Here is a 26201-nt window from a genome sequence, read left to right as displayed (position 1 = left end):
ATCTTTTAGAGACTGTAGGTTAATAAAAAATTTCAGAAGGTGGTACAATACAAAGATATTGATGTTTGTAGCCCTAGGTTAATCTTTTAGAGACTGTATAAAAAGGTGTACAGAGGAAGCCCTTGAGCAGAAAGCTGGGTTTTAATTTCAGTGGAGTGAAATGATTTGTAGAAATGATGTGTTTTGAGGAAGAGCCTGTTGATATAAAAATATGACAACCATTATAACAAACTGTTAATATATTATCACTTTAAGAAGAATTTTACATTCAAATGAATGCCACAATTGGGGCATAGTGTATGGGCGTTTAACAAAAATCAGTGATTCGCTGTGAGATATATTTAGTATTCTATATATATACTATATATTATAATATTCAGAGAAGAAAAATGTAGCCAAAGTTAGATAAAGAATGTTCAGAAATTCCATGCATGCTTTCAAATAGTCAACATACATATATTTACTATTAAATATTTAAAACTTCTGTGTTGTATTTGCCATGTGGAATACTTTGTAAATCATTATTCTTAGAGCTCTCATTTATGCCTGATATCCATTGTGATTCTTCAAAATGGCTCCACTTGAAATTTTGGATAATATAATAATATTTCTCTATATATGCATTTGAATTATAAATTATATAATTATTGTAACTGAGTTTTAATTAACAAGATAGAGTTGACTTTTATCTCCTGTTTTTCTGTCATATAGCATTGATATCACTGAGGATGATCCACGATGGCTGGGGGCGTGGTGGATTGGATTTCTCATGTCTTGGCTCTTTGCCTGGTCTTTGATAATACCTTTTTCTTGCTTTCCAAAACACTTACCAGGTAAAAATATTTTCTTTAAAACCAGGGAGTTTTATTCCAGTTCTAGGCCAAGTGTTGCTTTCTACATGATTACTAAGAACCCTAGAAAATTCACTGTTTTTTTAAATAGAATCTCAGTTGTCTGCCTATGCAAACTTTTAAATATCTGTCTTTATTTTAGGAAATATTGGGTAACAATCTTAATATTCATGGTTTTTCTTTATTTAATACCCAATAAAACTGTACATATTCACCTCTTTATTAAATACTAAATTTGTATCTTATGTGGTATCTGGAATCTTGCTTTATGTTTATATGAGATATAATATCTTTTAAACTATTAGTTTGTATTCAGTTAGTAACTTCAAGAGCCAATCAGCTTTAAATTATTGATGTTAATTATTTGTTAATGATAGTACAAGTACTTTTTTTTCAATTGTCACCAAAGTCATGCTTTTGAATACTTTTTTTTTTTTTTGCGGTACGCGGGCCTCTCACTGTTGTGGCCTCTCCCATTGCGGAGCACAGGCTCCGGACGCACAGGCTCAGCGGCCATGGCTCAAGGGCCCAGCCACTCCGCGGCATGTGGGATCTTCCCAGACCGGGGCACGAACCCGTGTCCCCTGCATCGGCAGGTGGACTCTCAACCACTGCGCCACCAGGGAAGCCCTTGTATACTTATTTTCACCAAATTTCAATACTAAAAATCTGTCCTAAAAGAAGAGATTAATAGAAAAGAATATCTGTTCCTTTGTGAGATTTTGTTTCTTTATAATCATGTGGTTCATATACATATCTATAGAAGTATTTTTCTCCAGGCTGAAGGCATTTAGTTGTTTCTGTTATATGTAACAGAATAGATGTAACAGGATAGATGATTAGCTTCTGGAAATGGGCAGAAGAAAAGTAGGCAGAGTAGAAGTAGATGGACTTGTTGATTTCTTTCTACCCTGGGCCATCCAACTTATGAGTCTATGTATTGACTGTTTTCTCAGATTTATTCACAGTACTATTATTAAAAGTTAGACATGATAATAGGTAGTAAATATTATTTCATCTAAAAAACATGTTAGAATTAGAGTAGAAGAGAAAAGCTTTAAACATTCTTTGTTTAATGCATAAAGGATGAGAATCATTAGAAAGCAAGAAGATAGAGTGGGTAAATTTACTATTTTTTTAGGTACAGCAGAAATTCAAGATGGAAAAACTTCCCAGATTCATCAGAGTAATTCTTTACAACACACAGATGGGAATTTTGGACAAAGTTTTAAAGATTTTCCAGCTGCTCTAAAGGTAAAATAACACTGTACACACACACACACACACACACACACACACACACACACACACACACACAGCTATACACACATACATATGTAGATATATGTATATATTACAAATATATGTAAACAGTATATCCATACACACAAATATTATCATAATGCACTCTTGCTGGCTTATTTACTGTAGTTCTAGCTCTTATAAAAACCTCTTCAGATTTAATTGTATTGTGCTTTGAGTAAATTTGGAAAACTATTCCAGAGTAGATTGGTTGGAAGAACATGAGTTATCTTATTGGCAATATCAATATTCTGGTTCCGCGTTAGCATGTAGTCCATTATCCCATGCCATTTCCCTTGTGTAATGGATGGATCAATTATCATTGAATTGTAAATACGTTTTTGAGAATGCCAAACCAATATTTTTCCCTTGTGAAAGAAGTGGTGGTTATTGGTTGCTTGTTTTGAATTTGAGGTTAAAGAAACAAAAGTGTTATGGTCTGTTTTATTGAACTTGGCAGAGAAGTATTCTTTCTATTTAGCATCATAAAAGTTTTGTACATAAGGGAATTTATAATTTTACCTTTTCAAGATTTGAACTTATTTACTTTTCATTATTTTTTTCCCTCCTCAAATGAAAGCCTTAACATGTTTTTACTCCATTCATCCTACTTTTTAACTCTCCTTCCTCCTCTTCCATACAGGCACATTCTTGTGTTTTGCTGAGATTGTTTATAATTTTTAATTCTAATTACTTTTATTTTCTTTTATAGTAGTTCTGTTCTATTTCATATATTTCTATTTAATTTATTTTATAAATTCTTAAATGTATCAAGAGTCATTACTCACCAATGCTTTTTTTATCCTTATGTTCTCATGCTTTGAGATCTTGATTCTGATTCAGATCTCTATAGATACAGCATTTTATTGCTGGTTTTTCTCAGATAGGATGCCATCTAAGTATCCTTGAATGTCAGAATGATATTTCTGACTGGATGGATACTTTCAGATCATACTCCTTTAATTCTAGTAGTCTGTAGATGTTGTTTGGCTCTTTTCTAGTTAAATATGTTGCAGTTGAGAAGTTTCAAGTTAATGTGATTCTTAGTTATTTCTATCTGCAAATTTGTAAATTTTTTCATTTCTCTTTGATTTTAGGAAATTCACTAGTTTATTCCTAAATATGTATCATTTTTCATTAATCCTTGCTTGGAGTCCATTATCTTTTTCAATCTGAAAACTTAAATATTTTCTATTCATTATTTTTAAAAATTATTGCATTTCTTCATTCAGGTACTTTTTTTCCTTTTGTCGCTATTGTTATTCTTATGTTCGATCATCTGGCTCTGACTTCTAAATCTCTTATCTTGCCTTTTTGTGACTCCTTTGTGTGTGTGTGTTGCTCAGTTTTATTAAATTTTTTTGCATTGAATATTCTAGAACTATACTTTGTGGTTTTTCACTTTATGGTTAAATATTGTGAAATAACTGAATCTCTACACTCCCCTCTGGTAGATTAATAAGGTTCTGAGAACTACAGCAATATAGACCCTTATTGAAAATTGCTTAACTCTATACCTAAGGTACTTAACTACCGAGAGCAATACTTGTGGAGCAATACCAAAAGTTTGATACTTAGAGACCACTCTCATCTTTGCTCACAGTCAATTCTTCATTTACTGGACATAGGGATTCAGAACACAATTTTAAAAAATCGAATATGGGGTAGATTTATTGTATGGAGATATATAGTAAGACTGGGGAAGAGAACTTTCCAAGCCAGCTTCTACCTCCTTTCCCTGGTCTGTTGCATATGATCAAGGCACATTCACCCTACTGTTTAATCATCTGTCAATTTTCTAGGTGCTCCATGTATAAATTTTCTCAACATTGTATTATAAAACTATTAGTGATCAGTATTTATACTTTTGCGCTAAAGAAAATGCTGAAATTTTACAAATAATTATATTGTATGTATTTAAAATGTGCTATTTCATCATGGTACCTACCATTCTAATGCTGCATTTTGCAGTATAATCACAGTTATTCATTTGGTGAACTGTATTTTTTCTTTAGAATTTGATGAGGAATACTGTCTTTATGTGTTTAGTTCTATCAACTTGTTCAGAAGCCTTAGTTACTACTGGATTTGCTACATTTTTACCTAAATTTATAGAAAATCAGTTTGGATTGTCTTCCAGCTCTGCAGCTACCCTTGCAGGTAAAACATTTTCTTTGTTCTAGCTTAATGTAATAATCTTACTTTACTACATTAGATATTTATTAAAATAGCATAATATTTTGGATAGTCCACTCCTTGAAGTTTAAACTTTACACTGATTTTGATAAAAGTTTCCAATTTTCTGACATTAGACAATCTATTGTATGAATTTGAGAGATACAAATGCTATATACAGAGCTAAAGCGAATATATATTAATCTTAATATTCAAAACATTAATTTTATTAATCTCTTACTTAATATAACTGTTAACTCATTTACTCATGTTGTTTCTAAATCACATGAGTGCTTTCATATGTTAAAACCATAGTACTACTTGTTTTTGATGTTTTCCAATTGTTGGTATAAATTACTGAGTATACGTGTATGTTTTCTCACTGTGTCTTCTTTCTCATTAGGGACTGTTTTAATTCCCGGAGCTGCTCTTGGTCAGATTTTGGGTGGTATCCTTGTTTCGAAATTCAAAATGACGTGTAAAATCATAATGAAGTTTGCTTTGCTCATGTCTATAACTGCACTTACACTGACTTTTGTATTTGTTTATGCCAACTGTGAAAATGCGCCATTTGCAGGGGTATCTGAATCATATAATGGGTAAATATATTTCACTGCTTTTTGATATTAATATCAGAGTAATAAACTATGTGTGTATTTCCAAGTATATGCTTTCTTAAATAAAATGATAAGAAATTGGCTTTTTAAAAAAATTGGAAGGCTGCTTTTCCTATGTAAGAATATGTAATTTTTATTTTTAGTTTCAATAATTGATATCATATTAACGGTTGGATATTTTTTCAGAAAGAACTTAAGAAACAACTGTTCTGTACTGAGTACTATTCTCAGGGATACAAAGATTAATATTACAGAATCTTTGTCCGTAATGGATTCAACATCCTAGGGAGAATTTCACATTATATGTTCCTATTGATTTAAATTTTAAAACTCCCTATGGTGAAATTCTCTTATTAGATGGATTGAAAATAGGCTAGTAGAGAAATTAAAATGAAGCTACAACTAGGTGATACTAATCACTGTTGTGTTTACTTCAGAAGTTCATGTTTATTATAGAGAAATAAATAACTTCTTGTTGTTATGACCTGTAAATATATTTCTACCTATAACTGGTTTGACCATTTTATCTTTCCTTGCCTTGTTTGTTTTGCTTTGAAATCCTAAGCCACAACAGAGGATCAGGCTGTAGGACATTGCCCAGCAGTGTGTTTTATGGCCCACGGTGCTGCTTTAATTGTTTGAATATATGTGTTTGAGACTGTTGAAGGGGATGGTGCTCCAGGTCAAGGACTCTCTAATTTTGTATTAATATGGCATTCAGATAACCTAAATAAAGGGAAAAGTTTGTTTTGAAAAGTTTGCCAGTAACAAGTATCATGATTTGTAGCTACTGTTCATGTCTGTCATTCTTTTATATTAATGAAAAATGTTTGAAAGCAATGTTTAGTCCAGCTCCATTACATTTGTTCAACAATTCATCGACTGCTTCCTCTGGCAGACTTTTATGGCAAAATTCCTACACTAACGGAGTTTCCAGGGTAGCAGGATAGATTGGGAAACAAAACAGTGAATGAACAATGAATTAGGTGGTGAGAGATATAAAAGCCTATGGAATTAAAAAGAACTTTTCAGTTTCTTTAATTAAATTTAGGAATGGCTTCATAGCATAATAGAGAAATGGGGCTAAAATATCCTCTAAGTATACAAAAAGCTTGAGAGAGAAAGATTTGGGAAAGAGGGAACGGCAAAGGAATATGTTAAGACAAAACATAAATGCTAGAAAGTGAAGGTACCAGTTTGAATGGCACTTAGGTCATGTGTCTGGAAATAGAAAGATACCTGGAAAGGTCGAAAGATAGACAGAGGTAAGTTGTGCAGAAACTGATTGACACCTATAAACTTTACCCAAATGTAACCCAAGAAACCACTTTTTTTGTATGTTCCTTTTAGAAGTACAGAAACTTCTGGATAGTTTAATACTACTCTATCACCTTGATGCAGAGATGATGTGGATGTGAATCCATCTGATATTTTCTACCTTAAACAAGAGTCACTACCAGATGAGTGGCCTTAGCCTAATCAGAAGGGAAAGCAAGTGAGGTGGTGTCAGTTTGAGGTGCATGTGGGGGCTGGTCATCGAGAGATATCAAGGTCTGGGACATAGAGACAGAGCTTAATTACATACACATTCTCAGTGGTGAAAAAAACTGAAAGTGAGTATACACACATACACACGCACATTCACACACACAGGATGTGTGTGCGTGTGTGTAGATTCTATTAATAAAGAGATAAGGCTTGAAGTCACAGTGGAGGTGTGAAATTGTCAGATCTTTTTTTTTTTTAAGTGGTACGTGGGCCTCTCACTGTTGTGGCCTCTCCCGTTGTGGAGCACAGCCTCCGGACGCGCAGGCCCAGCGGCCACGGCTCACAGGCCCAGCCGCTCCGCGGCATGTGGGATCTTCCTGGACCGGGGCACAAACCCGTGTCCCCTGCATCGGCAGGTGGACTCTCAACCACTGTGCCACCAGGGAAGCCCTGTCAGATCATTTTTCTCTGTGGTCCCAGATTCTTAATTTAGCTATGTGCCCTGCATATTAAAATGTCCACATCATGGACAGCTTAGTCATAATAACCTTATGCAAGAAACACGTGTATAAGAAAAAGTACAATGAAAGAACAGACTAAGAAGCTCAAGAGGGCTTCCCTGGTGGCGCAGTGGTTGAGAATCTGCCTGCTAATGCAGGGGGACACGGGTTCGAGCCCTGGTCTGGGAAGATCCCACATGCCACGGAGCAACTAGGCCCGTGAGCCACAACTACTGAGCCTGCGCATCTGGAGCCTGTGCTCCGCAACAAGAGAGGCCACGACAGTGAGAGGCCCGTGCACTGCGATGAAGAGTGGCCCCTGCTTGCCAGAACTAGAGAAAGCCCTTGCACAGAAACGAAGACCCAACACAGCCAAAAATACATAAAAAAATTAAAGTACCCTTAATTTAAAAAAAAAAAAAAAAAAGAAGCTCAAGAAATACCTCCTTAGTGAAGTGGGAGAAAGAGAGGTTGTGAAGATGCAGGGTTTGTAGTAAGTACACACAGTAGTTTTTCCCTATCTGGCCTATAGCTAGAATTTCATTGCTTATCTGAAACAACACCTTAAAGAGGCATGTCTATCAAGGATTTGCAGTAGATTTAGGGAAATCTTTGCTTATTGTAGAAACATAATTATAGAATAATAGTTTGGATTCAAATAAGACATTAATGTTTAAATTCAGCTATTTGTGATAAACATGTTTCTCATATATACATATATGTATGCATAAACACGTGTATTTTTTAAATTATTATATATATTTTGTGTATAATCAAAATGATATATTTTAAATATTTTTAATATTCAATTTTTAAAAATTTAAGATATTTTATATATTAAAAAATAATATGTATAAATTAAGAAAATTTAATAAACTTCACAAGCACTGGCTATTTTCCTGGTAATAGTTTCCCCTTTACTTTATGAAATAAACCTTTAGAAAATGTGTAGGCTAAGGTGATTAACCCTTGATAATAAAGAATATATTCTATATTTCTTTGTTTCTACTATAGTTTGCCTCAGACTGTCTTAAACTTTCATGTTCTTAGTAATCATTTGTCAATAATATGGGGATTATATATTGGAAAATTTTAATTTAAAAATTATTGTGTAGAGGCTATTTCTAGAGTTTCAGAGATAGTTTTTCTGTCACCTTATTTCTACATCTACATTGTAAACTAGATGTGGGCAGAGACTATCCTGATTGCTTTCATGAATGGAATCATGCTTGATAAAGACATCTAGCAGCAGCCTGTGGAATAGATTTGAAGACAGAGAGACTCTAAGCAGAGAGATGAATTACTTAAAATTTACTCTTTGATCACCCTTTCCTTCAAACTCCCTACTGACTTGTTCCCCATTTGTTTTATATTCTTCTCTTTAATCTGTTTCCTTCATGAGCTTCTTGTTCTCCACTTACTCCTTAGGTATCATCATTTTGCAACATAGCAGTTATTATCTTATGATACTTAGATAAATTGCTCATTTACTGTTTTTGATCCCCTTTGCAAGAAACTTGGCTTCATGGTTGCAGGGAATTTTATTCCTCCCTCCCTCCCTCTTCCCTTCCTCCCTTCCTTTCTTTCCCCCTCCCCGCCTCCCTCTCTCCCTTCCTTCCTCTATCTTTATCTCTATTTCTTTATTTATTTTAGATATATTTCCACCACTTTGAGTCTAGCACATGATTGAGCTCACTATGTATTCATGAAATAAATGAACTCCCAAGACCTCTCTGTACTCTTCAACTCTTTATATGGTTGATCTTATCATTCTCAGAGTTTCAGCTACATCTATATGCAAATGGATATTAAGATACCTGGCTCCAGGCCAGATTTCTTCACCAAATTTGAGACTCTTAATTTCAATATGTATAAACCCATACACATCACCTCTTCCCCAAAACTAGTCCTTCTCTACCAAAATGCCAAGTTAGACACTAGGAGTCACTCTTGACTTTTCCATCCTGTTCCTATCTTCAGTCAACCAAGCACCAAATCTTACTGATTCTACATCCAAAATATTTCTCAAATCTGTTTTTTTTAATCAAAGTTCTATTTTAGTTCTCCTACACATTATCATAATTTATTGCCTAGGGTATTGTAACTGGTCCCCTTCCTCCAAATTCAAACTCTGTATAACTCCTAGGGTTATTTCTTTAAAATGTACTTTTCACATTGCCACTTTTCAATCTTAAAATACTTGATTACCTTTTCAAAATAAGTTAAAGCCCATTGTTTTTTAACAAGGCCCATGAGACTTTCAACAATCTGGTCCATGACTCTTTTCCAACTACATTTCCTATCACTCTCTGCCTCAGACATCATTCGTATTTCTCCATATAGAATGCTATTTCTCACCTTTTGACTTTTATCAGCTTCTCTGAAGTACCCTTCGCCTTCCCCATTTACTCAGCTAACTCTTACTCATTCTTTAAGACTCATCTCAGGCAGATGCTCCTTCAGACCCACTTATCTAAACTTTGGCTTGTTTTAAGTGTCATTCCTCAGTGCAGATATATAAAATACACTTTGTTGATATCTATAACCACAGTCTATAACCATATTAGTGTATAAATTTGTGTCCACTCTACTCCTAGACTGTGAAATCTTTGAGAATGGCTACTGTCTTATCAGCTTTGTAGTCCCAATACCTAGCATAGGGCCTAGCACTTGCTCAATATATATTGGTTTAATGAATAAATAAATAAGGGATTGGAGAAGTATCTTTGCCTAGGGTAACCCTTTATATTTTAAAAGATGTTCCTCCCTGGGAACCAGGAGTATTATATTTGGAAAAGAAAGAAAAGTAAATTAATTTCTCTGGGACTCAGTTTTCCCATTGATAAGGTGAGTATGCTGAAGATTACAATTGTATTCATCCTTCCAGGTTTAAAATTTCACTCACATCCCAGGGAAATTTGGCAGTGGCTGGATACATTTTGGTTGTCAAAACTAAGGGGATGCTACTGGCATCCAGTGGGTAGAGGCCAGGGATGCTGCTAAATATCCTACAACCCACAGAACCAGCCCTCCCTCACCCCGCACCAAAAGAAAAAGAAAAAGAATTATCTGGTACCAAATGAGAAACTGCTTTATTTGCTTACTCTGCCTATGTTTTAAAAATCATTGACAGACATTATATTATATAGCTATTGTTTCTACTGCCTGTCTCTTCCACAAGAAGTTAATTAAGCTCTATGTGAAAAGGCAGACATTCTGTTTGTTTTATTTGTTCAGTAATTAAATGAAGTGTTGAGTGAGTGAATAAATGATTGAATGGCAAGATATAACAATGCTTCTGAAGTGTCCATTAAAAGTTATAACATAGATAATTTACCCATCTTTTATTTCTTGTTGACAGGACAGGAGAACTGGGAAACTTGACTGCTCCTTGTAATGCCAATTGTAACTGCCTGCGATCATATTATTATCCTATCTGTGGAGGAAATGGAATCCAATATTTTTCTCCCTGCTATGCAGGTTGTACAAATTCTGTTTCCAAAAGACATCCAAAGGTAACTTGTGTCTTTACCTTACCTTACCTTACTTCCTTTACCTCAAAGAGGCAGTATGTTTGTGTATTTCTGATGCCCTTCCTTATCCCTCTAGTGGTGTTATGCTGTGCCTAGTCTTTCCTTCCTGGCCCACCTCCTCCATTCAGAAGCCAGGCATAAAGTTTCAGTCAAGTAAAATGAATAAGTTCGAGAGATCTGCTGTACAACATTGTACCTGTGTCAACAATAATGCATCGTACACTTAAAATTTGTTGTGTCTTACCTTAATTTAAAAAAAAAAAAAAAGGCCCCTGACCACTCCATATGAAAAAGATTCTTCTTCCTTTATACCTCACATTCAATTACTGCTGAAAAATCAGTTTAGCAGTTCTTCACATACATCTTTATAACATCACTTCTGTTATAGAAGTGAAATATTATTTACCTTTTTACATTGTTTTATTTTTTCTCTATACTTTATGTCACTAGAAGTCAGGGAACTTCTCTTATTCTTACTGAGTACAGTGTATATAATAAAAACACAGTAAATATTTGTTGCTTTTAATTGATACACCATGGACACATTAAAAAAATATACAGATCACTAATCTGTTCTGAAATGCAAGTTTACTTTTAGTTGTGGATTAGAATGCATATCAGGACTTCCCTAGTGGTGCAGTGGTTAAGAATCTGCCTGCCAATGCAGGGGACACGGGTTCTATCCCTGGTCCGGGAGGATCCCACATGCCGCGTGGCAACTAAGCCTGTGTGTCACAACTACTGAAGCCCATGTGCTCTAGAGCCCGCATGCCACAACTACTGAGCCCACGCACTGCAATTACTGAAGCCTGTGCACTCTAGGGCCCGTGCTCCACATATGAGAAGCCACCGCAACGAGAAGCACATGCACTGCAATGAAGAGTAGCCCCCGCTCGCTGCAACTAGAGAAAGCCCGCGCGCAACACAGCCAAAAAATAAATAAAATTTTAAAAAAAGAATGCATATCAGTTTACCTAAATATGATTTCTTTTTAATACAATTAAATGGTTTAAGAAAATCCAATAGAATTTTGTTGTACTACATCTACACTCTAAAGATTTTATCTTCATTAAATTTAATAGCCTGGGAAGAAATAATATTCACATTACTAGTAGTACATAATAGGTAATGTTATGCATTAATAGGTAATGTGATAACTTTAAAAAGACCTGAGGGAAATATATAATATGATATAAGAGACTACAATGAATAAGGTATGTAAGAATTATATGACAAAACAGCACAATCTTGGATATTTGAAATATGTATTAGTGAAATGGCATTCCTTTTCCTATATAAAGATAACTTTAAGATTGCAGGAAAAGAGTTTTACATAAATAAATAGAAATCATTAATTGAAATAATCTATAACAGTACTTCAGATTTCTTTTAGAACTAACACAGATGTCTGTGTGTGTGTGGTTATACACATTTATATGTTCATATATACGCACATAAATATATGTCTGTACATATGTATACAGATCTTTAATGATTTTGTGTGTAATAAATACATCGAACATTTATCTCAACAGAGATGTAGGATTTCATCTTTCTGCTAGGGGTAAACCAGAATGTGAGAAACAGTATACATTTTTTTTTCATATTACCTAGCTTATAGACTTAAAAATAGTTGTCTAAGAACATTGAAAAATATGCCAGAAAAAATGTGGTGAATCATAGCAGACTTAATAGACTTGGTTGACATGCAGTTTTAATCCTTGGAGTAAAACTAACTAAATAACTACCATAAAGTTCCTGTGAAAATTTAATGAAAGATTACCATACTTTCAAACCACTGGACATCTGGGGTTGCTTTAGTTTCAAAACAGGTTGAGAAAATTAGGTGTTTGTGTCAGTTATAAGGAATCAGATTCCACAAGTGAGCATAATACATATCATAGGTAAAGGTAAACTATTCCTTTGAGAGGCAGATAAGTAGGTAGCATTTTCCTGTATATAAAATATCATCAATCAATAAGTGCTATTGACTAACTCTAATTAGAAGATTATGACAAGGAATTAAATTAATGGAAGGGTTTTACTCACATAGCAAAATGTATAGACACAAATACCGTCTTGCACAAGGAAACCAAAATAAATGAATAAATAAGTAAATAAATAAAAAATCTAATACCCAGAGCACACTTGAAATGGTATTGGTTATTTTGACATGGTGAATTCGATATTTATATTTGTCACCAAATATTATCATCACCATTTTAAACAATAAATTGTCTTCTAGGGATTGTTTCAGAAAAGCAAGTTATTTTGACTTCCAAATTTTCTTTTTGACCTGGCTTTTTTATGTCCAACTAGTCCATGTAACAACTCATTTTTTCATAGGATCTTTTTATGAAATATATCAAATAGGCAAAATGCATTGATAATAATGTAATAAATATCTATGCACATTTGTTCACAGAAATAGAATATATTTCCTACCAGTGATCTGAACTACAAAAACAGATGTTGACTAGCAGCTAGCTATATTATAGGCAAATGTATACTTTTTAATGTACGAGAGTTGTAAAGCTTCATTAAGATACAAAATACTGTTTTCAGTTTTCCTTCTTAAAATTTTAAAAGGCTACTTTATTTCATTATTTGACATATCGGATTGCTGAGTATGTAATATTTCAGTTTAGGAATGTCACCTGCATATTTGATTTTCCTGAATCAGTACCAGTGGTCTCTGGCCTTTGGGACAGTAAAAGCACCACTTCACCTTGACTTCTCTAGCTCTGCTCTGACTTTATTGAGGCCTTAAACATATAAAAAGATTTGTAGTAAGGATGGGCTTGAGATGTAAAAAGCCTTTAAAAAATGATTATGCCTAACTTTTCAAATACCTGAACTCTTTTCCTACAAAAGTAATACTTGTGATTTTTAAACATGTTACTTTCCAACATTTCATATTATTAATTTATATGTATACATATATGTGCATATATATGTGTATATATATATTAAATAGTTAATATGTTAATAAAAAATAGCCTTCAGGATAACATAATAACTTCTAGTTTTTGATTATCATAAATATGTCATCTTAAGAAGGATCCAGTTTGCTTTTGGTAAAACAATTCAAAAAGTTCAGAAAATTATAGTAAAAAGGTTTAGTTGAAAGTAGTTTTTTTTTTTCCCAAACTCTTGTAATGTATTAGTTAATTTACTGGGGCAATTGTTAAAATTAGAGTGTTAGTTCTTTCAAACTAGCATAGATAGTGAGATTGTCACTATGCATGCTTTTCTTTGTGTCCTAATAATGGAAAAGAAGAAAATTAGGAAAACTATTTGAACAATTGTGATCTATTGAAAGCAGCCTAGAATGTGTGAGATCATCTAATTGTTATATTCTTGTCAATTTGTTTTATAAGACATGAATCAGTAACAGATTACAAGTTAAAATAATGGACACAAAAGTCAAATACAGATTATTCTGCTTTGTAACTATGGCCCGTTGTTTTCACTTGCTTGATTTCTTAAGGGTTATTACTGTTTCTTATCACTATTTGATGTGTATGAATTAAGACTGTGTAAGTGTTTGCCATGTCTAAAACTCACATAATTTGCAATGATAAAATATGTTTTGAAGATAAGCACTTTTAGTATGTTTATGTCTAATATTTCCAGGTATATTATAACTGTTCATGTATTGAAAGAAAAACAGAAGTAACACCTACTCCATCAAGTTTTAGTTTTGAAGCTCAAGCTGGGAAGTGTTCAAGTCAATGTAAAAACTTGCCTGTATTCCTTGGCATTTTCTTTGCTGCAATTGTTTTTACCTTCATGTCTGGTACTCCTATAACTGTGTCTATCCTAAGGTATGTGTTATATTGTGAAATTTGCCATCCCTAAGCCAACATGTTGAATGAAAAAAAAATGGACTTAGGGATTTATTTGGGGTTTATATTGACTGTTGGTTCCAATACTAATTCAGCCTTTACAAGATCATTAGTTCTGTGGCATTGGGAATGCTACCTCATTGAACCCAAGATGTTTGAGGCTTTAACAAGATCATGGTTGTGAAAGTGTCTTAACATTGCCTGCTTGGCATGTACTCGATGCTAGTTTCTCTGCTTCTTTCATGAGGCTTCGGTTGTAAGCTGGAGTTATAATCATTTGCATTTGAGTATGATGGAAATGGCAGTGCATTCCACATGTGTCAGAATCAGAATGATGTGCATTCTGTCTTATACAGTAGGTGCTGTGATATTAAACCTTCCTGTAAACAGTAAAATATGCTGGCTGTCCCCTGGCTCTTCAGTGTTTTGTGCTTTCATTGGCTCTTCTTCCTTCCACACCACTTTGTAAAAATATTTCCTATTTGCTCTTCCATAAGCTCATCTGCCTTTCGATATCTTTCCTAACAAACTAGTTTTTCCGTCTTCAATTTTTGTTCCTTGATACTCACTGCTTTTTCACATACTTTTTGACAAAGAGAAGCTTCAGAGATTTTGTCTAAAAACATTAAGTAGTCTGTTAACATAACACCTATTACATCTATGTCACTTTTTACCTACATATATATTTTTTTAAAGACTACTTGATCTCTTCTATCTCCCATCTAACTCTTGTGTGCCAACATCATGTCTCATTCATCTCTGAGAGTTATTACTTAAAGAATTATTGTTGAATCAAATTGAGCGTCAGAAATTGTTTTACACTACCTCAAATTTGTAACTGTAACTCACAGGTATGATTTCTGTCTCAAAGTTAATAAGAGAATAAGAATTATTTGCTTGCACCTTAAGCCATATGACTTGTAACTTATGGGATAGTCAAATAGAAGTCTTGTTAATGAATGTCCTTTCTTCTTTACATTTGCTAAAATTCATACATATTCAATACATTTGTTAAAACTCATTTGACTCCTTTTTGGTATTATTTGCAGTATTTTAGTTGAGATAACATTTTTCTTCTAATTCCAGAAAGGTTGAACTGTATATAAGCTGTTATAAATAATTTGTTTATTTCATGTGTATAGTGTTTGCTTTAATCTAGAAATGCTAAGCTGTTACATAAATGAATTTGCTCAAAGAGTAAATATACTATACAGCCATTTTTTGTCTTATATGCATTTAATATATCCAGGTGTGTTAATCAAAAGCAGCGGTCTCTAGCATTGGGAATACAGTGTGTGTTGCTTCGATTATTAGGTATGCCATTTTTCTTAATGCATTGGTAACTGTTGGTTATTTTTATTCATTACTGTTATTGATTTATTCACTTACAGTATGTGCCAAGAAAACAATTAGTTTAACTGCAGTGGAACTGCAATTAGTTTCTGCAATTGTCATTGAAAAACAGAGCTGTTTTTCACTATTTAAGATGTAGTATTATTTATATATCACATAGGAAAATAATGACTTTACTTTTCACCTACCTGATTGGTTAACTGTTGTTTCCAATTCTGTAGCAAATATAACCCTAAAGAGTATATTATATTTATTTAAAATATAACATATTATCATCAACACATTTCTAATAGAGCAAGTAAAAGACATAATTTTTTTTCTATTCATATAAAACCCATCACCAACATAAATTATGATAAAATCTTATTTATAACTATTGTAATTCCTTTTCCTCCCTGTATTTAACTCCATTTAGGACATAATTATGTTACATTAGCATTGAAAAATGATGAATTTATATGTTTCAATAAAAACTGTGTTGTGAATATTGTATCTAGTTAAGAATTGATGGAAGAAATAATTTATGCCAGAAAATTTTTAAGGTCCCAGATGTAGGAAGAATAATAAGGCAGAAACATGTCTTACACGTAATTATATGTGTGTATAATTTTACGTATAATATTATACCCATAATATTAAGATTATTTATAAAAATAAAAATCAAAAGCAGGAAGCATTAAGAGATCCCCTAGACCAACTTTTCAATTTTTTAGATGAGTAAATTAAGGACCTGAGAGATTCAGGGATTTGCCCATAGTTGCACAATTAATGGTGAACTAGGCATGTTAGTGTGAATGTGTGCATGTACATATATACATTCCCATGCACATTTATGTCACCGTATATATAAATATGTATACTCACACACCCACATTAGTTTACATGCACATGCACACACACCCTCACACACACGCATAATATATATGCTGTAGTTTAGGAGACTTATTCTGTGCATCAATAATTTATTTTTATTTTTTTAAAGTATAATAGCTAATTTCAAAGACATTTATTAAATTAGAAAAGCAGTGAATTAGAATATTTACTTAACTAAGTATTAACCCAATACATGACAGATGTTTATTAAAATAATTTCTTGAATTGATTAGAAATATATAATATGTATAATTATTTTAGAATGTTTTATCTGCATTTCTTTATATTCCTATTACTTGTACATGAACTGATTTGCATATGGGCAGATTAATACCTATATATAAAATATATACATAATCATATATAAAAAAATCTGTAACTATAAACTATAATCTTTACTTATGTGTATTTCACATGTAATTCTTCTAGGCACAATACCTGGGCCTATTATATTTGGCATCACAATAGACAGCACATGTATTCTCTGGGATATCAACGAATGTGGAATTAAAGGAGCTTGCTGGATTTATAATAACATCAAGATGGCCTATATGCTAGTGGCCATAAGTAAGTGGTGACTTTTTGATATCTTTAGAATAAATGGATTATGTCAAGAGAAAAAAAATCTTATTGTTACTTACTTAGGTTTTGAAATGTTCAGTCCATGCTTTTGGATTATCCTATAGTCCTGAAGCCGAGATCATTTATCATAGCGTATTATAAAAGGTCTTACCTGGAGTCTGCGAGGCTCAGTCTAAAATAGAAGAGAGTAACATTTTAGCTTTCATCATATCACATATCATATAATTTTCTTTTAACAACTTCTCTCAAACTTTTTTTGGAAACTATAACAAAAAGCTAAAAGAGAATTCTAAGAAACTGAAACGATTGTCATTTAGGCACCTGGGCTTTGGAAAGCACACAGAGCTGAGGTAGGGAAGTATTTTCTGGCTCTAAGGCACGTTGTAAAAAACCTTTTTATGGTTTACAAGGTTAGCCATGATGTTTAACCCTTTTTGCCTTTGGTAGTCTGTCTTCCATAGTCTTGGTTAAGCAATCAATGAAAATTAAGAATAAGGAAATAGATTAATGCATCTAGTTTGAAAGAGTATGATAAAATTTAAAATTTTAAAAACCTAAGAAATTAGAGTATTTAAAAATAGAGAAATTCTAGATATAAATACACACACATACAGAGTTGACCCTTGAACAACATGGGTTTGAACTGCTCGGGTCAATTTATAAGCAGATTTTTTTCAATAAATATGTACTACAGTACTGCACAGTCTTCGGGTTGGTTGAATCCACCATCTGGAACCGCAAATACAGAGGGCAGTCTGTAAAGTTATATGAGGATTTTTGACTGCATGGGTTGCCGGTGCCCCTAACCCCTGAGTTGTTCAAGAGTCAAATGTGTGTGTATGTGTGTGTGTGTGTGTGTATTTAAAATAATGTGTGATTTTCATTGTGATTGTGGTGTGATTATTTTTGCACATGTATCAAGATAGCTTGTTTCTCCTACATGTGTTTAAATCCATAGTATGCTGTCTGCATTTATAATGACAGAATAATAAATTATCCACTGAAGAAATAAATATATAAATCTAGCAAAATAATGAGAAGATAAATATTGACTAGAATAGGCAAAATTAATCTTCCCATCACTTTTACCTGTTAAAAAACATTTTTTATTCAGTATATTTTTATGCTTAAAAATTTATTTAATTGGTTATGTTTGTACTTTTTGACCAAAAAATATAGATAATGAATTGTTCCTTTACCTACTCTGTAGTGAATATGAGAATTTTTTCCCCAAAACATATATACCTTTAAATATTCCAAGAACATTGTAACAGTAGTACCTATGTAATTGTTCTTCTTATAAATCTAGAAATGCTTAGCACAGTGAGTATTCCTGTTTTTCAAATACACAGTTTGAGTAAAATATTAATGATTAACACAAATTAGCTACTGCAAAAACCATATTGTGAGGTCATTTAATTTATTTGGCTGGCACTTTGATGCTTGTACTGTGACCAGAACTAGTTTTTCTTCAAATAACTGAGCTTAAAATCAGAGTTCTTTGAAGACAAATTGAAGCCTGTGAAGAGTATTGAATGTTATATATTCACATAGAGGCTTTCTTTTAAGAACTCCAAAGCCTTTTTTATTTTTAGAATTACTTTTCATCATGGACATGAAAATGTTGCAACTTATTATTCAGGTTCAAGGATGTCATAAGCTATTTTTCCTTGGTTAAGAATGTATTATTGTAACCAAAAATAGAATAATTATTGTACATTTTCATTGTTTAGAAAGAAAATAAGGACTAATTCATTGAATTATGGACAGATGTTCTATTGAAGTATATCAACTTTCTCAGTAAAGTTTTAAAAATTTAAAACAAAACTAATTGCTTATATACTTCTCTTTAAGTAGTGAGTTTCTACTCATGAAGAATTTTTCAATGAGAATTAATTTTTATAATAATTAAAGGCCCAAATGCATGATTAATATTTGTTTCTATATTTAGGTGTTATTTGTAAAATTATCACCATTTTCTTCAATGGGCTTGCAGTCTTTTTGTATAAACCACCACCATTAGGCATAGATGTGCCATTTCAAAATCAGAATTCAGTTGTGACTACGGTTTCATTAGAATGTGATCTCAGCAAAGCAGGGAATGATGGATAAAACAGCAAAAAAGAAGATTGAAAATTGGCCTCCATCAGTAAGAATACACATTGTCACTGCAGCATTAACTATACAATATGGACAATCATATTTTAAAAATTGATATTTTATAATTAAATGTGTTTTCTGTATATGTATGGACTCTTAATTTGGTTTTGTTTTAATATAAGAAACAGACCTGTGCCTTCAAGGCCCTTCAGAAGCCTCAAAACACACACACATACACATATACACACAGAGATACATCTAGGTATGAAATCCCCAACTAATAAACTATACTAGAAACATAAAACCAATGATTAGTTAAAAGTTTACATTTTAAAAACAAAGTGATGTTTCTATCCCTCTTACAACTTGTTTTATCTTAATTATCATTGCCAATAGTTTGGGCTTTTTTAGAAAATTTATGGTGTAAAAATTTAAATGCATCAAGTTTATGTTCGAAGTTTCAAGAACTGTTATTGAAAGACCATGAATTTAAAACCATCTAAATAATATTATTTGATTTTAAATATACTTATACTAATCTGTCCTGGATTTATTACAGAAAGTTACTGAACTATTAGAATATTGGTTAATTACCTTCTTTGTGTCCCAGTACATAGTGAATTCGGAAATATTAGCATTGTATGCACATATCTTCACTTTAACTCAAGAATTCCAGAAAGTGATTTGTTGATATTGCTGATTTTTAACACTTACCTCTTATTACTCTATGATAGTTTTATTCAATTACATGTCTTCCAGAGGAATGTGCCAGCTTCAGTAAAGAAAAGTGCCAATTAGACAGGAAAAGATCTCTTTTTTTTTAATGGCTTACATGCATTTTATTGATATTCTTTGAAAAGATTTCTTAATGAACTACTGATCACTGTTTGTATACTCAGTACTTTAACTTTTCTCATTTTAAAAACTGATCACCTAGTACATTCCTTATAGCACTTCAGTAGTGCTTTGCTCATAGTAGGCATGTATTATTGTTGTTTGATTAAAACATTGAACTCTACTCTTTAACTGATCCACTTATTTAAAGATTAAGTATTTCACATATATGATAACATTATAATTCCATTTTTTTCAGATCAGACTTAGGCCAACTTTGTCTACTCAGAATGTGGAGGAGATAGATCAGTGAACATCAATAAAAATAACTTCTACCTGGTCAAGAATTTTACTGATTAAGAGAAGTGCTGAAGTTCATACCCATTTGAAATTTCATAAAATACAGCTACTAATTTAATAAGATTCATTATCAGCTTTTTCCTAGGTTAGCTTTTTACAAGCAGTGTTTTATATACACTGTGATCAGAATAACAAACAGAGTAAAGGCCTGATAGGAGACCAGGATCAGAAGCATTAGTACTTCACAGAGTTTAGGAGATTATGTTTGGTGGTAATTAGTGGCCAGTGATGATTCAAGAAATGAGTAGCATTTATAAATTGAAATGCAAGAAGGAATGCATTAGAGTTAGGCAAGCAAGCACACTTGAATATTAGAGAATTATAGGAGCAGTGGGTCAGGAATCAGAGGGACAGACCTACTTAAACCAGGAACATATAAACACCAGAGACTGAAGCCAGATGGGTGGTCAAAAACCAGGTATTTGAGAAGCAGGAAATTCATAACAACCAAAGAGACAGTTCAAGGTAGGCAGGGGAGCAACCACGTGATACCTCAATTCAGAAGCAGTTTCCCTCCCACCCAGACGGACACATTTTAAATTCCTCTTGGATCCAAGGCTAAAAGGAGATTTTAGGCTTTCTATATCCTATACGTGGAAGCAGGGAATTGAAACATTTTCTAGCTGTAAAATAATGGCAAATCCTCAGGAACTCATTATTAGAGATGTGAAACAACAGAAAGAGAGGAAACAATAATTATAAAACATATTGGTCTAAAGCCACTTAATTTAGAGAAAAGAAAAAAAATCACCCCACTCATAGATACAGTTTGATGAATTAGTCACTAAATAATTGGCATTCATAATGTTTTTTAGTTATCAAGGGTTTCACTGTATTCAGCATACTCAATTTTAAAGATGATAAACATTTTTACAAAGCTTTAAATGAAAATGATTAAAGTGAAAATAATTTTGGCACTTGAAAGAAGTCAGACTTTTATTCATAACATACATATTTACAAAGAATACCTCTTATGATAGGGCAGTATAGACACTACTGTAATTTATAAACATTGTTTATACTTTTGGATTCACCTAGATTATATGAGTTGGTATTATGCTACTTTTAGAACATAATTTTTCATAATATGTATTTTTCACAATTTATAATGATTTTTAAGTAAGTTTGAATCTGTAAGTTGACTATGGTGATTTTTGTACATATTGGATATATGTCTTAAAATTTAACATTTGGATTTTCTTAATTGTAGGAAATACAAATGTAAAACTCATACATGGAAATAACTGTATATAATTGTTTAGCTATGTAAAGTGACAGAAAATACAAGTAAAATTTTGGCTCTTATTTTTTTCAAGATTTTCTTTATTATAAATAATTATGTAAAATGTATATATATTTTTAAAAATATCAAAATGTTTGTATTAGTTTGTTTTAAGTGTTTAACCTTATTAAATGTCACAGATTTTGAAATACGATTTGTCTCTGTTTATGTATAAACATACATTGGATGGTTGGGAGAGGGAAAATCAGTGTACTTTTGAAGTCGGTGAATGTAATTTAATTAATCCAGTGATTTCTGCTATCTCAATGGATGTATTTAATTCAATATAAGCCATTCATTATGAAATATAGTCTAAAATTCTTTCGTATAACATTTTCCATGTAAGACAGATGAATATGTAGGATTTATATGAGTAGGATATGTGTTACAGATGGTTTATTGTGAAGTATCTGACACCAAAAGTAATGTGTCTTGGAAAGGTTATATTTAATTCATCTTGGGTTATCAAAATTCTCAGTACAATATCTTTAAAGAAATCAAATTGGACATTAATTTGAGATGTAATATTCTTTTCCCCTCACTATAGCACATTCAGGTTCCTTTAGCCTTTTTTGTATGTACCCCAAACAATAAACATTAACATATGTTACATGTGAGTGATGAAAAATAACTAAGAAATCAAAAACAGATTTGGTAAATTGGATCAAAACATTTTAGAATTTTAACTAAAAGGAATATAGGTTATAAAGATTACCAAGAATTGACATTCTAGTTTTTTCTTTTTAGATTTAACTTGTCTATTTTTAAAATTTTATTTTGTAATATTTTAGACTCTTAAGAAGTTGTAAAAATAATACAATTCCCCTATAAGCTTTACTCAGCTTCCCCTAATGTTGACATTTTACATATCCATAGAACAATGACCTAAACCAGGAAATCAGTTAATACCACATCTGCAAAAGGGTGTGGCAGAACTATTTACTATGATGGCAGTATTAGTTTTATTTTTGAATTGTTGAACTATGCACGTTAAAATGGTACATTTTGCTATATGTAAATTATGCCCCCAAAGAGTTGATTTGCAAAGAAGAAATGATATTAGAAACAATGTTAAAAAAACAACTATTGCTGGCTGTTTCGAAGTCAAATGAGAAAGCCTAAGAGAATCACACTAGTGATGAGGGTATTTCTAAGAAAGGAGGCTGGTATCTCCTCCTTACTTGTATGTTTGCTGAGTTCAGTCCCTCCCTTCAGAATGGAGTATGTACCCCAACATGTTAAGGCAGGACAGGAACACAGAATTGGGTTCCTGGCTTAAGCTGAGGGATCACAATGCAAAGAGAGGAAGCCTCAGAGGGTTAGCTGCACTCATAACATCTGAAAATGAGAATTTCCCATGCCATGAGATCATGAGATAGCATGAAATGTGGCATTCTTGAGCAGCCCTGATGGGACTCTGCCCAAAAGAGCTGCCTGCTATGAGGGCCTACTACAGGAAGAAAGTAAGGTGGGTAGGTCTGTAAGAAATCAACTCAAGGGAGCATCAACCTGCCTGGGAATTGATAATTTCAGATGCCAGTATTGACCCACAATTGCACCCCATTTTTAAACTAGCTTTTGTAGACTTGCCATGATGGAGGGCATGGAGGTCAGCCAGGTCTAGTCAAGAGAAAACTATGTAGGTCCTAGTGGTGTCAGGTTTTCGCCTCTCTTCCTCTATTCCTTCCACCCCTTCCTCAGTGCACAAGAATACAGAAGATGAAAAGGACTACAGATCTCCCTTGACTTACAACAGGGTTATGTCCTGATAAACCCACTGTAAGTTGAAAATATTGTAAGTCAAAAATACGTTTAATATACCTATCTATCAAACATCATGACTTAGCCTATCTTAAAGGCACTCAGAACACATATTAGCCTACAGTTGGGCAACATCCTGTACACGAAGCCTATTTTATACTAAAGTTGATTTTATTGAATTCTGAATTCCACAAAGTGAAAACAGAATGGTTGTATGAGTACAAAATGGTTGTATCGTTTACCTCAGTGACCACGTGACTGACTGGGAGCTGTGGCAGCTGCTGCCCATGTGGCAGCAGAGTATCTACAACATATCGCTGGCCTGGGAAAAGATCAAAATTCAAAAGTCGAAGTACAATTTCTACTGAATTAGTATCACTTTCCCACCATCCTGATCTCAGAGAGACGGCAGTGAGTGGTCCTGAAGAGAGATCTTCGTTCCCTGCCCAGGAATTGAACCTGGGTATCCTGGATGAAAACCAGGAATCCTAGTCACTAGACCACCAGGGTCTGGAGGCTAGAAGCAAAGTGGCCCTGGCTCTTTCCCCCATTTGAAAGCAAGAATGTTTCAAGGAGGCAAAAACTGTAAAAACAGGTACAGAGTTTATTATTAAAGACACAGCACAATGTATGGGAGAGCACACAGAGAAACAGTTTAGGACTGAACCTAGGCAGAGATACACACACGGAGAGAAAGGGTGTGGGTGTCCTCCCTACTGAGGAGGAACTCAGTAAGTCAGAAACTAGGCAGAGATACACACCCGGAGAGGAGCGTGGGCGTCCTGAATGAGGAGTGCAGGAAAGAGGTGATTTAAATCACTTACATAGGACAGTCCTTCCGGGTCTTTGTTTACTTTGGCCAATTGTTTGTTTCTTTTTTCCCACATGTGACCTGTTCTAGGATCCTCCCCAACATGCATGCGCAAATTTTTGCTAAGATGGATCCCACCGCAGAGGCCTGTGGGTGCATGTCCACACTTATTATGGGGTGGTGCCCCCTCCCTTTTTGACCCCCAGGGAGCCTTCCTGCGCATGTGCAGACAGGGAAGTTTTCCTTGACCTCAGGAGTGGTCATCTTATCTCTTTACTTGAGCAGAGCTCAGCTTCTGCCACTAGCTTTGTCTTGGAGTGTCTGGGTGAGAACACAACTTCAGTTTTACTCCACTTGACAGACACCAGCTGTCCGGCCCAGGGGCCCATCTATCTCCTACCTCAGTCCTAAAGTTGAAAAAACGGTAAGTGGAACCATCGTAAGTTGGGGCCCATCTGTAGTGAGGAATTTAACCTACTGCTCTTATTAGGACTCTTTTCCACAAGTCAGTTCTAATTCGGGGCCAGAGAGAAATGGAGCCTTTCTGATACCTAAAAATGGCCACATAGCTATGGAATCTATCCAAGAATGTTTTCAAGGGGTAGAGCTAGCAGATCCTGCAGAATGTATCTGAAGGTAACAATGGGATTAAAATGTTGTTTTTCATGAGTTTCACCTTTTTGAATTACTGTGCTATTTTTGTATCCTTTTACTTATTCAAAGGAAATAAACATTATGGGTTTAGTATATTTCTTCCTCTCTAACCTGTGAAAATATTTATTTCTTAACTTTGAAATTCATTAACTAGTGTTTGGATTGAGTTGTTGGCTAAGATGACTATAATTGAAGTCACCTGTGGAACATTAAAACACTGTTCAAGCCCCATCCAGGACCAATTAAATTCGTTAAAAATTTCCTAGGTGATTGTTAAAGTGAAATCATGGATGGAAACTTCTGAATATGAACTAACACATTGAGGAAGATGGGGGAAGAGCATGAATCACATTTTGTGGTCAGTGATTTAATTATGTTTTCTTATTTCTAATTTTGGCCTCTAAGAAAATACAAGTTTGGTTTGAAAGTAAAGGAGAGAGAAGAAATAATTGGGTAATTTTGCTGCTGGGGCTTTCTTCTCAAAACACAGAAGCAGGGGCTTCCCTGGTGGTGCAGTGGTTGAGGGTTCGCCTGCCGATGCAGGGGACGCGGGTTCGTGCCCTGGTCCGGGAGGATCCCGCATGCCGCGGAGCGGCTGGGCCCGTGAGCCAAGGCCGCTGAGCCTGCGCATCTGGAGCCTGTGCTCCGCAACGGGAGAGGCCACAACAGTGAGAGGCCCACGTACCGCAAAAACAAAAAACAAAAAACCACAGAAGCATGTGTTCTCTGGGGTGGAGTAAAGTGAGTTGAGGAAGAAAGGGTGCTAGTAAGTTGGAAAGCAATGGAGAGAAATTACCTGTTCTAAATTTTTCCCAGGGCTATTCCTTTCAGAAATAAAAAATTAGAGACAGCACTTGATGAATTCCTTTTCTTGTATTAGCGAGGTACTTCAGTAATAATGTGGACCTAACATTTACTACAGCCTATTTCATGGAGGGATCCAAGAATAGTGGGGTTGAGTGCATGGCATCATGTGGTGATGGGACATGAGAAATTCTGATAAATAAAGTAAAACAGAGCAGATTTGACATAACTAAGTGGAGAGGCGAAAGACACTGACAGACATAAAACAAAGACATCCTGGCACATGCTCCTCAGCAATATTCCTGAGATCCTTCAAAGAATATGGAAAAAACTGATCCATCTGGTTTCCCAATGACAGGACACTGGCTGGTCTTTGCTACTTGTCAGCAAAGCAGAAGGTTGCCCAAGGAAAGGAAAAAATACATCACTGTTTCAAATGTATCTGAATTTTTTCCTTCTCCTCTCTCTTTCCC

The 26201-nt window shown here is 33.9% G+C and overlaps 1 protein-coding gene across 1 annotated transcript in view; it reads left to right on the top strand.

Moving 5' to 3' along the window:
- The window catches only part of SLCO4C1 (solute carrier organic anion transporter family member 4C1), a 60278-nt gene extending 41044 nt beyond the window's left edge, over nt 1-19234 (top strand). The window contains exons 5-13 of the mRNA XM_007455384.1: nt 712-833; nt 1993-2105; nt 4169-4313; nt 4732-4927; nt 10295-10448; nt 14103-14293; nt 15564-15628; nt 16970-17107; nt 19074-19234. Coding sequence (XP_007455446.1) covers nt 712-833; nt 1993-2105; nt 4169-4313; nt 4732-4927; nt 10295-10448; nt 14103-14293; nt 15564-15628; nt 16970-17107; nt 19074-19234 — 1285 coding nt within the window. The remainder of the gene's footprint in view (nt 1-711; nt 834-1992; nt 2106-4168; nt 4314-4731; nt 4928-10294; nt 10449-14102; nt 14294-15563; nt 15629-16969; nt 17108-19073) is intronic.
- Nucleotides 19235-26201: the final 6967 nt, after the last annotated feature.

The sequence above is a fragment of the Lipotes vexillifer genome, unplaced genomic scaffold (genome assembly GCF_000442215.2).
Source record: "Lipotes vexillifer unplaced genomic scaffold, Lipotes_vexillifer_v1.1 scaffold499, whole genome shotgun sequence".
NCBI classification, from domain to species: Eukaryota; Metazoa; Chordata; class Mammalia; order Artiodactyla; family Lipotidae; genus Lipotes; species Lipotes vexillifer.
The sequence above is the reverse complement of the archived record's forward strand: the minus strand, read 5'-3'. Positions and strand labels throughout refer to the sequence as shown.